We start from the raw sequence: 14,416 nt of genomic DNA, 5'->3' as shown, positions 1-14,416 counted from the left end.
AAGTGGATTATGTGTGTAAGGTCTCCAAATTTTTGAGTATTGACTGTTGTTTAAAAAGTAAGAAGATCAAAATGAATGCTATCACTGCTGAGTCTAAGCTATGGGATGCCATCCTAAGACCTCCAGCATTGATGTTAACATAAACTTTTAGTTTTTACTTATTTTTAAGTGATTGTTTTTTGGGTTTGTTTTTTTGTTGTTTTTGTTTTGTGTGTGTGTGTGTGTGTGTGTGTTTTGTTTGTTTGAGCTTTCCTGCTGTCTTTGGGAAACCAGAAAAAAGAAGGTTTTTTTTTTTTTTTCCAGCTTTATTGAGGTAGATTGACAAAAACTATACATCTTTAAGGGCTATAACATGGTGATTTCATATTTATGGACATTGTGGAATATATATGACAATCAATAACATGTCTGTCACCTGACATGGTAACTATTTTTTTCATTCTTTTTTTTAATGTTGCCTATTCTGATAAGAAGACTTTCTAACAAATTTCAAGTACAATAGTCCCCCCTTTATCTGCATTTTTACTTTTTAAGGTTTGTTACATGTGATGAACTGTAGTTCTAAGATATTAAATGGAAAATTCCAAAAATAAACAATTCATACATTTTAAATTGCACACAGTTCTGAATAATGTGATGAAATCTGGTGCTACTTTGTGCCATCCTGTAGAGGGATGTGAACCGTACCTTTGTCCACTGTATCCATACACTACCCCGCTATGGTCACATAGTAGTTACCTGGGATATCAGATTGACTATTGCAGTATCTCAGTGCTTGCATTCAAGAAACCCTTATGTAGTAGTTTACCACAAAGTCACAATGCCTATGTCATCACATCATCTTATGATGTAGGCATGATTTCATCTCACATCAGCCCAAGAATAAAGGTGAGTACAATAACTATGTTGAGACAGGAAGAGAGGAAGAGAAAGAGAACATTTCACACAATATTTATTACAACATATTGTTATAATTATTTTATTTTATTATTATTGTGGTTCATCATTTACTATGCTTAACTTATAGATTAAACTTTATCATAGTTAATTTGCATAGGGGGAAATGTAGTATATATAAGGTATGGTACTCTCCAGTTTTAGTCGTCTCCTGGGGTCTTAGAACATAACCACTGGGGATAAGAGGACATTACTGTATATAATACAATATTATCAACTGCAGTCACATTGTGAAATATGCATGAAAAATTGATAGGTTGTAAATAAAATGCCAAAACATTTGATGCTGTAAATAAAATTTTCTTTCGATAGATACCCTGAGACCCTTTAAAAACGAACACAATACCAGGGCATTACTAAGCACTGGTTTAATTTGGAGTTGTAGAATATTGACACTGGAAGAGACCTTGAAAGTACCATTTCATGGAAGGTCCTTCAGCCAGGCCTTTGAGACTGGATTTTGAAAGGTGGTGCTTTTCCAGCTCTGACCTCTATGCATTTCTGAGGCTCTATTGGGTTTCTGAGGTTGTATTCAGAAATGGAACCTCCGGAGGTTTTAGACTAAAGTATATCTGAATAATTTATAATCAACAAAGCAAGTGGCCTGTGGGGCTACATGCATATGTACTTCAGTACTTTCTAGGCCACATTCTTCATTTCAGTTTTTCCTATTCTCTGGGTTACATCACAGTCTGAAGTATGTTTTTAATGTAATAGCAATTAAGTTATTTAATGGTTCCTGCTTATCGTGTGTGTGTGTGCACTTGTGTGTGGTGTTGGGGGTTGAGTCCTGGGTCTTGTGCATTCTGAGCACTTGCTTTGCCATTGAGCTATACCCTCAGCACATCTGTTTATAATATTTGAGTCAAGTGTCTAGTTTCTAGGTTATATTTTGTTGTATGCAGTCCTGTTTTCTTTTCCCGCAAGTCAAGGAGCCTTTGATAGGAAAATAATGCTCCAGTGACCTCTGGATCATTTTGGTCATTTCTTGATTTACATGGTAGCATTTCAGTTCACCACATAGAAGGGAGTTTCTAAAAATATGTCTGAAAGTAGAACAAACTTCCTTGCACTGTTAGTGCTCTTGTTACCACTAGGAGAAGAGAGGCTTTCTTATTTTCCTTTTAAGAAGCTGAGAGATTAACAAACCCTCCCAAAGCCTCCAGCTCATGACAGGTGGAACCAGTTTGGGAACTCAGGCCTTTTTCTTTACTCACAGCTATGGTTTTTTTTTTTTTTTTTTTTTTTTTTTTTTTTTTTTTTTTTTAAGTGGGAGAACTGGGCATGGTGCCACATGCCTGTTTTCCCAGCTACTTGTAAGGTTGAATTAGAAGGATCACTTGATACCAGGACCTGGAAAAAAATGAGACTCCATCTAAAAATAATAATAATAGTAATAATAATAGGAGAGTGAAGGGAAGCAAAGGGAATCCTACCATAACTACTAATGAATCTTGTTCAATGAAATAAGATGGTAATCATACCTAAAGTCCACACACCTAAGGTATGAATGGTAGTAGAATAATGTTTCATCCCCATCAGGTTTTCTGTCTCCCAGCCCTGCAACTGTGTCAGGGACAGGTGCTCATAAAATGGTAAAAGTAGGGCAGTCAGGCTGACCATCAAGGAAATGGCAAAGCATACTGCTCAAGACCATGAACCGCCCTGAGGTTTATCATTTATTGTCCAGCCCTGTTGTGCTGTGTGACCTTGGGCCAGTTAATCTGTGTGTAACAATCTGTCTCTTTATTCACTAAATAGGAATAATAGTCATGGTGGCTACCTCCTGGGGTCACAGTGAGAATAAATGAGCTCATCCAAACACAAAAGGAAATTTTGTTGCTGCTGCTGCTATTACTTCTCCTTCAGTCTGCAATGCTTTGTTGCCTCTGAGGTCAAGCACTGCTTTCCAAGAGCTTGTGTCATTCACCCTCTTTTAATCTCTTCTTCAGAGAGGACAACATTATCTGCTAAATAGGGATTTGTATCATAAATGTGGTGTCTCCTTTGGGGTGAATAAAGCCTTGAAAGAGCCTTGTTGAAGGTGAAGCCTTTCCCCCCCCTTTTTATTCTTTTTTCTTATTAGTTCCTTTTAGATATATATAATAATAGGGTTCATTTTGACATAATTATACAAGCATGGAATATAATTTGCTCTAATTCACTCCCCAGCACTTCCCCTTTCCCTTCCCTCCTCCCTTCCCCTGTTCCCTTCTCTCTATTCTACTGATCTTTCTGCTAGGCATTTATAGTTTTGTTTTTGTTTTTAAGTTAGTGCCTTGTAGATTGCATGCAGTCGAGATTCACTGTGATCCATTCATATACGTACATGGGAATGTTAGGGTCAGATTCATCCCATTGCTCTTCCTTTGTCCTGTCCTTTCTCTCGCCCCCTTCAATCCCCTTCCTCTACTTGAAGAGGAAGACGTTTTTAAAGTTTATGAAGAAATGTGATTAAGCCCAAGTCTTAACAGAAAGCCTAAACAATGCCTGAGTGCCAGAGTGAATACCATTGCTAGATGGGCTCTTTGGTGCCCAGAGTGTACATGGTGGGTGTCTTTCTAAGCTCACCACCACACTTGAAGTCTAGCTCTGAGCATCTCTTACCTGGATCACTGTTGTGACCACAGCACGAAGCCTTTGTTTCTGGTCAGTCCTGTCTCCTCCTGGCCTTCCCTTCTTGACACCCCACAGTCCTAGAAAACTCCAGATCTGGTCATGCATCTTCCATACTACCTGTGTGCAGGTATGGCCCATGGAGACATCTAGGCTTCAGCTGCTGACACAAATTCTTCCCTTTGCAAAGGTCCCTGTATCCCCACGCCATTTTTACTTAATAGTTGTCTTTAAATTACTTAAATCATCACAAATTTTAAAAAATATTTTTACTTAACCTCTTCTTGAGCAGTCATATCTGCTTATTGTGTTTATTATAAATGGCCTTTATAGAAGCTCATAACTATTAAAATGTGTTCTTCTATGTACCTTCTGAAGACACTGGGGCCACCCGTGCCACACTTTGGAAGGTAGTGGCCTCAGGATATGGTCTAAACATTTTATCTTATGCCTAAGACTCTCTGTGACTCAATGACCCACCAGCTCCATCTTCTATCTTATCTCCTGCCATTCCATAAAGGGTGAGTCTCGCACCTTCCTTCTTTCCTCCGTGATTCCACCCCTGCCAGTTGAGTTCTTACTCCCCACAAATGCCTCAGCTGGGACACTGGCTGGCTTGCCTCATTGTCTTGATCCTATATTAGGATAGTTTGTTTCCCTCCCACCACCAGGCCCTCCAAGGTAGGACCTAGATCTCTTGCCTCTGAATAGTCCTGACTCCATTATGGAGGCCTCTGTTAGACCTGACTGCACTGTCCTTTCTCTCTGCCTTGTATAATTTGTCTTTATTACAGTTACCCTGCTCCTTAAAAGACACATCTTTGTACATGTCCTTCCAGAGGGTGCCATCTCCCCTTCCTCCAGCAATAGACGTTTCAGCCTCTCCCAACACCTAGTTCTCCCCCGGCCCCTGGGAAGCTGTCCCTGACCCCAACCTGAGATGCTACTCCAGATGGCTAATTTTTTCATTGCTCTAAGAAAGAAAAAGAGAGAGAGTGAGATGGAGAGAGGGGAAGGAAAGAGAAAGGAAGAACAGCATGAGCACAGAGCCAGAGTAGATGCTAGAGCAAAGATGCTGGAGCATGTGGCTGGGGCAGAGTGCATTTTGGAGAATGGCATGAAACAAAGCTTCCAGGAAACCCCCGTGGAGTTTGAATTCATCCTAAAATCCATGGAGAGACAATAAGCTCACTTCCACCTCTTTGTTCTTTCTTGGCCTCCTTCCAGAACAACTTCGGCTTCCTCTTTTCCTAGGACCCAGTCCTTGACCTAGTTTTCTGCCTATAGGTCCCACACCCACCGCTTCAGGACCAGTTAGCACCAAGGCAGTTGTAATTAGTGATGATGGTGTTGGGTCAGCCAGAGGCCCTGGACAGTGTCCTGGGGCAGCTGATTCATGGGAAACCACAGAGTGAGTCACTGAGGGAGTATCAAAAAAGCCATCAATAGCCATTTTCTGAGGTCAAGAAGATGATGTCTGAGATAGTGTTGATTTGCATAGTTGCTGACTTGGAAAAAATCAGTTTCACTGGTGGTGAGAAAAGGAACAAGATTTTTAAAACTGTCTCGTTCCAGAAAGTTTGGCCCATAGAAACAGAGCCAAACTGTTTGAACCAGGTTTAATTTAACAAGGGCATATGCTAAAAGGTTAATAAAATCAAAGTAGGAAAATTCAGAAATGAAAAGGAGTTGGAAAATATGCTAACCCGCTTTTTTTCTGAAGGGAGAGTGAAGCATGGGAAGGGACTTTAGGAAGAAAGAAACTTCCAGAAACATTTTTTTAAGGACGGGGAATGCAAGTGAGCTTCTGGATCAAGATGAAGGAAATAGAGGGATAGAAAGGATGGGAGGGCAGGGATGGAAATGATGGAGGAAATGCCCCACGAGTGGGACTGTCAGAAGTGTCAGAGAAGAGGCTTCTGGGCTGGGAATGCAGGGTGCTTGCCTGACAGGTGCAAGGCCCTGGGTTCAATCCCCAGCACCCAGAAAACAAAGAAAAGGAAGTACTTCTTCTGAAGAAATAGACCACTATGGGAGATGGCAGGGGACACATTCTAATAGTTCAGTAGACCGTCCTCAGCTCAGAAAGGAGGCAGGGAGGAGAAGAAGGGAGGGCATGAGAGGGTGAAGAGGAGTCTCGAGTAGCAACTGCATGGAGTAGAAAAGGAAGAGAACCACAGTGAAGGGTGGGAATTCACTTAGGGAGGGCTTTTCCTCACCCAGGTTGGATGCCTCTGATTAGTAGCGGATCCATTACACATGAAGGAGCCAAACCAACAATGTTCATCAACCCCAAAGAGGATTTAGATCAGTGAGCGTGGCTGTTTCTATAGGAGGTCGCTTGGAAGGGCGGGCACAGAGGAAGTAGGTTATCAGGGGCACCAGTGAGAGCAAGGGGAAAAGATTGGGCTGGAAGTATAAATCCAGGAGGACCTAAATGGGAAGTGGAGGAGGAGGAGAGGGCAAAGGGAGAGCAAGGCAAGTACTGTCAGCAGGAAGGCATGGGCAAGGCAGAAGGCAAAGGGACAAGGAGGGGAATTTTGGGACTTGAGGTCTGTAAACAGACCTCTGTAAAAAGGGGTCAAGGTTTAGTTTGGAAACTATTTGGAAACTCCCGTTAGTCAAAAAGAACCATTCCAAGAATTAGACTAAGTAAACTTAAGGTACTGTAATCCAGTTTAAAAAAATAAATAAAGATGGAGTCATATCCTGTCCTTCCCCAATTAGATAGTGTAAATAGCATAAACAAAGGACATTAAGCAGAAGTAGAGCTAGAATTAGGGATATTTTTTCCTTCCATTTGTCTCCAAGGGCAGTTGAACTTAAGTAAGCAAATTGATTCTAAATGGATTTGAATTTTCTCTTGTAGAGCAGATCACTTCAATTCTTCATTCCTTCTCCTTTTCCCTCATGGGCATAATAGCATGAGGGCCCTTTTTGCATAAGACAGTGAGGGCCTATTATGCTGAGAACTAACATTGAATGAAATTTGAGTGCACTAGTGCCCAGAATATCTGAGGGAAAAGACTGAAGGTTTCCCATCAGGGTGCCCCACTGAAGAATGAGCATTTGAGGTTTCCTGTCTCATTTTACCTGAGACTTCCCACGCAAGAAGCAACTATTGGCTGCAGAGACAGAGCCCATTGCCTGACAGAGGAAGGAGGCCATTCAGGGCTGCTGACCCACTTCCACAAGAAAGGAGCTAAGTATTGACTGGTGGTCCTTGGGCCTGAAAGCTAGTCCTGTGAGCTAACTGGTAAAAGGGGCAGGGGCAGGAATGGGGCCTGGGAAGCATGTGCCCTTAGAACCACCCAGAATCTACTTTGGCTTCACTGATAAAACCAAAAGCCAAAGAAGAAACTGACCAATGACCCCTGGCTATAAACAGATTTAAAAATGCACCTTACCTCCTTGGAGTTCAGCATTTATTAAATAGGCAGCCATCTTAGACTGACTGGAGCGTATCTAGGGATGAGGTATTTGGACGCTTTGTCAATCACACAACCTTATCTTTATGTCATACACAGTAATTCTTGCCTCATAGAGTTACTGGGCAATGTAAGGTCCTTGAGGCAGAGAATCACAGCTTTTCTTTATAGGTAGCCTTATATTCATCAGCTCTGGCTGCACCATAAGGTTGTTTCTCTATTTTATACTAACATTTTTATGACTGAGTCTTTATTGTATGGTATTTTGAGAATTGTCTTTTACCATCTCTAGAGACCTTCCTCCTGTGGAAATTGCAAGAAGCCCAGTGATCAACCAATATAAAGGCCTGCCCCTGACTGCTCTTGACCTTGACCCACCATTGGCTGCTTCAGAATAGACCACTCTGGGAAAAAAACAAAACAGAGTTTTGATTCATCATTCATTGAAAACCCAGCATTCCTGAAAGAAAAGGCTTGGGATGAGCCCCGTCCCCTGGTTCCCCCAGATTGTTGTCCCAGGCTGAGCTATTTTTTCTAGGAAGAATGGCACTAGCAGGCAAGAATGCTATATGCCAAAATTGACCACACCACCCACCCCTACTTGCTACACACAAAATACCTATGCAGCCTTTCCTTTCATAGCATGCCCAAGTGGCAGGGGCTTGGTCTAAACTTCAGAATTAGAAGTACACTATGCCCAAATCTGTCTGCTCCCAAAGTAATCCTAGCAAGAATGGAGTACCTCCTTCCCTCTTGGAGAGTTTCCCCTTAAGAATGTTAGGGTAGAGAAGGGGGTGTTATCCTTAGCTATGGGCTTACCTCTGTTAGCCCACCTTAATTCATCTGAGAAACTCAAATAATACTGAATTTCAAAAGAGAAAACATTGGGCATTATGCTTTTCCTTGTGAAGTTCTTTGAACCTTATACACATCTTCCCTCTCTCTGAGCTTTCCAATGGTTTATAGGAATGAGATGTCTTGATCAAGCAGGGAATGTCCCATTGTAGCCTAACCCTGGAGTAGTAAATTCTACATATCTTGTATTGGTATAAATAAATGAGACAGTTGAAATATTCACCCTGAGCAATTTAATGTCTTTGTCACCTGAAATGGAACTGATTGGCAATTGCTGACATAGGTTCTCTCCTTAAAATCTTTATAGACTTGCATTTTTACAACATTTTCTTCTTACATCTAGGAAGGAATACTATCTTAACTGCAAATCTGTGACTCATCTCTCATTCACTTGTTCTCTTGCACAAGAATACATGACAGCACAAGCTCTAAGGCTTTTCAGAATGTTTGCTTCTTCACTCGGTGTTCAATGATAACATCACAATGAGGATTCAGTGTTAGTGGATGAATACGCAGTCCTTCATGTAAAGTGGGTCCAGGAAGTAATAAAGATGTCTTGTGTCATAACTAGGAAATGAACTGGAAAGTGGTTCAGAAGTCAATGTGAAATAAGTAGAGGCTCCATAATGTGGTAGAAAGAACCCTGATTGCCACCTCAAGAGGTTTAGGCCTGGTTGTGATACTGATAGTTGACTTCAGATCCCTCATTCCTTATGTCTAAGGGAAGATAGTTGAATTAAGTGATAACCAATAACCCCACAGGCTCTAATATTTTAAAAAAATAAATAAATAAGCTTCACCAAGACAAAGGAACTGACAGTTGGGTGTGCAGGAAGTGTCAGGACATTGATGTCCATCCAGAGTCATCCAGGAACACACCGGTAGTTTAACAAGTCAGATTGATTCAATATGACAAAACACATTGTAGGGATCTATGGGATCACCCAGTAAAAATGTGTTAGAGGGCTGAGGGTATTATTCAGTGGTAGAGTGCTTGCCTAGCATGTGTGGGGTCCTGGGTTTCATCCTCAGCATTGTAAAAATAAAAGGGTAGTGCTGGAAAGGATTTACAGAATTTGGGATTGAATTAGGTGATTTGAGGGGAGTATTTAAGGAAGCAGGGATAATTCCATGATTGGGTATCTTATAAAATTTTATCTTTAAATGAGGAAGACTATTACTGGCAGCCAAGCCAAGGGAACCTGTCTGGATCCCAGCTGGCCGGATTTGGCCACCTGCCTGCAATAAGAAATTAGCAAATTATGGAGAAAAGGAATCTTACTCAGTTTGATCAAACTGTGAAGAAGCAGCTAGATTGCTTCTCCACAGGTCCTTCAGAAACCATTACGATTTATAGAAACAAAAGCCTTGTGATATACATATATAGATTTAGCCAGGCTGTGCTAGTCAGAGAACCTGTCACCCCAACACGGGCCAGTGGTAGGTTTTTTTTTTTTTTTTTTTTTCCATTCTCATCAGAAGGAAGTTTGGGAGTTTCAAGACTAGCAAGACTAATGCTATAATTGGTAAAGAAGCACAGTCATTTATAGTACTCAGATTAAGGGGTGTTTGCTTGTTCTGTGGCTGCACAGTGTCTTGTTTTTCTCTGTATTCAGAAATGATTACAGAGCGGTCTTGTTTTTGTCTCCATTCGTCACTGTCATAGGGTGGCCTCACCTGATACTAAAGTTCTACGAAGTGGTTTTTGTCCAACAGGAAAACACCAGGGACCTCACTTCCAGCAACCGGAAGGCCTAGCAGATAGTAATAGTAATGGGCTAGATCCCAGGTGGGAAAGGCAGCTTTTCTCTTTCTCACAAGTAAGCTAGCAACAAGTAATTTGTGATTTTTATATTTGAATATTTTGTCATGTGAACAGATACAAAATAAATGTCTCCTTTTCCAAAAGTTAGAGCGAAGTATACTTAATTCTCAACTCTACTCCAGAATATATTTAAGATGGACTCAACTTGTTAAGTATTGAGAAAACTAGGAAGAATTAGAATTTTACACTTCTCAAGCCTTTCTGCACTAGTGATTTATTTCATGTTTTCTCAGTTAATTTCTCATCAGAAATTGGGAAGAAAACTATTAATAAGGTGATCCCTATAAAGGAAAACATGGTATTATAAAATTATATGATTTATATTATTACATAATTAAAATTGACTCAGATTGTTTGTTTGACAAAGCAATCCTATTTCTGGAAAGATATCTAATAGCTTTATCTGTACTTGTATGAAATGAGGTGCATACAAAGTTAATTCATCATAGCATATTTATTGTAGCACAATCTTGGAAACAACCCAACTATTCAACTATAGAGAAAGGCTACATAAAGTACATTAAATTCACTTGGCAAAATACTATATAAGTATAAAAAGAAAGAATGAGGAAGCTGTCAGTATATTGATGTGGAGAGATAACTAGCATGTGATGTCAACTGAAAAAATAAGATAGAAAATACTAAAAACAAAGTGAAGACAAAAATTTATTCATATCTACATATATAACACTACAAATACACATAATAAGTGAATAAAGTAGTCACCTTTATTTGTGATGTAGACAGGAATGTGAGAAGGAAGCTTCTCATTGAATGCCTTGTTAAATATATATTAAAATTGAATCATATATATACTGCCTATTGCAAAAATTAAAATAATTTAAAAGATATATATGATAGAGAATATGTCTTTTTCCTACCACATTCCAACTTCTAGCAGTTAACATTTTAAGTAATTGGTTCATGTGATTGTGGGGTTGACAAGGTGGAAATTTTGAGGCCAGGCCTGGAGGCTGGATCCCCTGGGAATAGTTGATGCTACAGTCTCATGTCTAAAGAAAATCTAGAGGAAAAATTCTAGTAATCTGCTTTATTATAGTCTAGTGATTAAGTTACTTATATCTCTAAATTTATCTTCATAGCAACATGGAGGCTAGTATTTGACCAAAAATTGGATACCATTATCTAGCCAAAGTGAATCATAACAATCATATGCCTGCTCAATCATAACATGTATCAATATCCATATTTATTTTTATTAGAAATGTGAGCATAACACTGATAACACATCTAGTCTTGGGGAATAACTTTCCATGTTTAGATGGAGAACTCTGAAAGGAGATACCCCTTTAAAATATGTGAAAATTTGTAATTCCAAACCATGGGAAAAAAGACATAATTCCTCTAAAAACAGAAGCAACTGCTTAGGAAACACTTTGGGTAGTGGTTAATGTCTACTTTACATAAAGCTTTCATAAATTGAAAAGAAAAATATTGACACCACAAATCACAAGGAGTCAATTCACAAAAGAATGACTCCAATTAGGAAGAAAACACTAAGAATTGTTTAACCTCAAAAGAAATCCAAAGTGAGTTGATCAAACTTAAATAAGTGAACTCCTTTAAATGAAAAGGTCCAGCAAGGTTTTTATGAAACTTAGATACAAGCTACCGCTCTCACATTGAGTAAACAAGTCTTTTATTCAAAATTGATTTGGCAATATCAGTAGCGAGCTATAAAATCATGCCCTTTGGCCAACATTAATCCCTTTTCTGGGAACTAATCTTGAGGAAATGATTCAAAAGATGGTAAAAGGTATAGCCTGCAGATATTCATTGAAACACATTCATTCAATCAAATAAATCTACAAGCTAAATATCCTAACAACAGAAATGCAGGCTAAATGTGGTTTATTGATTTCATGAAATGTAGCTGTTAAAGAGGAAGACAGCAATGAGGTAAAATGAATATGATATAATGTTACATATAACAGTTACACCTTGTCTCTGGTTACAATGAGAATTGTGTGTTAGCTGTGTTTACTTGTGGACAAGAGCAGAGAGGAACATGGAAACCTAAAACCAGTTTTATCTCTTGGGATATGAGATTTGGGGGTGACACTTGTTTTTACCTTAGTCCTATTAGTAGTATGATAATACTTTGACATGATTATAAGCTCCTTAAAATTAATCCTAAAGTAGCATTATCCCAAACAATACCCTCAAGTTGGAATTATTTTGTAATCACAGACTTGAAGAATTCTGTGATGCTGTTGTCCTCTCCCCTGCTGTGATAGACATAGGTACCCAGGCACTGAAACCGAAAACCCCCAGTCTCTGCTCAGAAACAGCCATCTGTCTGTTGATTAAGCCTGGAGAGATGCTTTAGAACTCCATATTCTAAACATGTAAGAGACCAGAGAAAGCAGAAGCAAAGTACATTTCTATGCTAATATAACTGGGTCTCTAATTCTAAAATGATAACTAGTGTCATTCCCAACACTTTCTAGTTATCAGAGATGTTTTTTTTAAATTATAATAGTACATGAAGGCCCACAGGAATATTGTTTATCTTTGTTCCCAACTAAGGTTTTAGATCAACATTTTTTCTCAATGAATACAAGTATCCAATGAAATGAAAACTCAATGAGGAAGAAATATTTGGTGTAAATATCATGTTTTTCTTTTTTTTCAGTTTTATATCCCATCTCTTGATCTTTCCCATAGATTAAAAAGACAGGTTTAATAGTTCTCAGTGCTTGTGGACTTTTGCTTTCATTTCTTGGTTCTTATTTTCCAAGTTTAGAAGCCACTTGTAGAGATAATCTCAACAGCAGGAAATTTCCCAATTAGCAAAACAGAATTGCCTAGCAGATAAATGATAGTTTTATGTACCCAAGTCCCTACTAGTACCTGCTAGAAAAGCAGACTTGGTGTTAACCTGTATCACAAACATGTTTTACAGGGTGGATCATTTGTACACATTCTTTGTTCAGTGGTCTCCTGATGTCTATGGGAAAGATGCCAAAGAGCAAGGCTTTGTGGTGGTGGAAAAGGAAGAACTGAATATGATCGACAACTTCTTCAGTGAGCCAACAACCAAGAGCTGGGAGGTGAGCATGTGGGAAGGGACTAGGCTATCGTGGTCCCTAAAATGCAGGACACAGTCAAAATGGCCTTCCATTGGGATTCTAATAACTGGCTAGCAAGAAGGTAGAGCTCCTGCAATCTAGAGAAGTAAGCAATAGTTAGGCCTTTTCCAAGCTCCCATCACCCTCGCCAATGCTTGTGACAGTGGAAAAGAAAAGATAGCTAGAAAGAAGGAACTGGATTAGTCCGGCTACTTATCTCTACTTTCTTTCCACGTTGAAGACAAAAGTCCAAAATTACTATGAGGAAAATACTGGCCAGGATTCCCCTGCCCAATGCAGATGCAAGTTCTACCACTGACATTTTCTGGAATCAATCCATTGTTACAGTCTTCTTCCACCTTTATGGGTGGAGAAGGAAAATCCTGGCTTTCCTAGAAGCTATCAGGTATTGATTCTCAGCACGTCCAAGGTAAAAGTCATTCTTCTCTAAAACTTGTTTCCTCTCATGTATTTCCATTTTAGTTAGCAATGCCAGAGTCTGAAGTCTAAATATACTACATTCATCTCCTTCATCATCATACCTAGTCTAGTCACCTCTAGTTGGAATCTTGTTGATTCTTACCTTAAGTGGTGTGGGATCTCTTTTCCCCTCCATCACCACTCCCTAGGCAGGTTCCCCTGACTCTAGTCTGGATTTCTGCACCTTCATTTGAACTTGGAACAGCACTGCAGTCCCAATCTGCCCATCAGTCCATCCCCCTATACTCAAGATCTTAAAACAAGCTTTATCTCTCCATTCTATAAAGCAAGGCCTGCTTGTTGGAGGAAAATTAGAACTTTAGGAAAATACACTGTCGAAAATTTTAAAATAATATCTAACAACATTAGGCACTTTTATATGTTTCCTTTGATTTTTTTTTTTTCCTATTTTGCTCTCACCTTTTTTCTAGATGTGGCAGGGAATGAGTCATGTTTTTGTTTTTGTTGTTGTTGTTTTTGCAAGATGAATTGTGCTTTATATACTGCTAAGGGTCTGGATTTTCTCACCTGACATTGTAAGAATTGTAGTAGTAAAGACTTTTAAGAGCTTCAATTTTAAGGGTTACATAGTATTTTGGGACTCTGTTATAGTTTATTTAACAATTCCCCACTTGAAAACTTATGTTGGTTCAAACTTCATAAGGATACGATGATCTGCAATCCTTTTTATTTCTTAGTTGCCTAGAATTAGAAGGTATAAAGGCACTAATTTTTTAACACTCCTGATTTTTAATATAATACTTGCTTAATTGCCAACAAAGTAAGAGATAAACTCCTCACTGTGCTTTTGCTATTATTGCTATTATTCTTTCTGAAAATTTTTGCTACTTTGGAAATGATATAATTTAATATTTATTTTCTTGATTACTAAAGATAGAATGAATTTGAATGTATATTAGCCATTTGTTTTTTTTTTCTTCTTTGTAATGTCCTCTTATTCTCCCATTTTCCTAAAGGAGTCTTAACAGTTCCATCTGTTTGAACTCTTTATGATTAAGAATTTAAATTCGGGCTGGAACTATAACTCAGTGGCAAAGTATCTGAAGGACTGCAATAGAAAACAAAACCCCTTTAGGATGTTATTATACTTGTTATCAAGCATGAATGTTTATCCTTATATTATTTATTTATTATTATTTCAT

General features: G+C 38.9%; 1 protein-coding gene across 5 annotated transcripts in view; it reads left to right on the top strand.

The window, feature by feature from the left end:
- Ncoa7 (nuclear receptor coactivator 7) overlaps window positions 1-14,416 on the top strand; it is a 144,013-nt gene that overhangs the window by 116,790 nt on the left and 12,807 nt on the right. For all 5 annotated transcript variants that reach the window (XM_071613058.1, XM_071613059.1, XM_027947379.2 and 2 more), the window contains one exon: window positions 12,608-12,755. In XM_071613058.1, coding sequence (XP_071469159.1) covers window positions 12,608-12,755 — 148 coding nt within the window. The remainder of the gene's footprint in view (window positions 1-12,607; window positions 12,756-14,416) is intronic.

The sequence above is a fragment of the Marmota flaviventris genome, chromosome 6 (assembly GCF_047511675.1).
Source record: "Marmota flaviventris isolate mMarFla1 chromosome 6, mMarFla1.hap1, whole genome shotgun sequence".
NCBI classification, from domain to species: domain Eukaryota; kingdom Metazoa; phylum Chordata; class Mammalia; order Rodentia; family Sciuridae; genus Marmota; species Marmota flaviventris.
The sequence above is the reverse complement of the archived record's forward strand: the minus strand, read 5'-3'. Positions and strand labels throughout refer to the sequence as shown.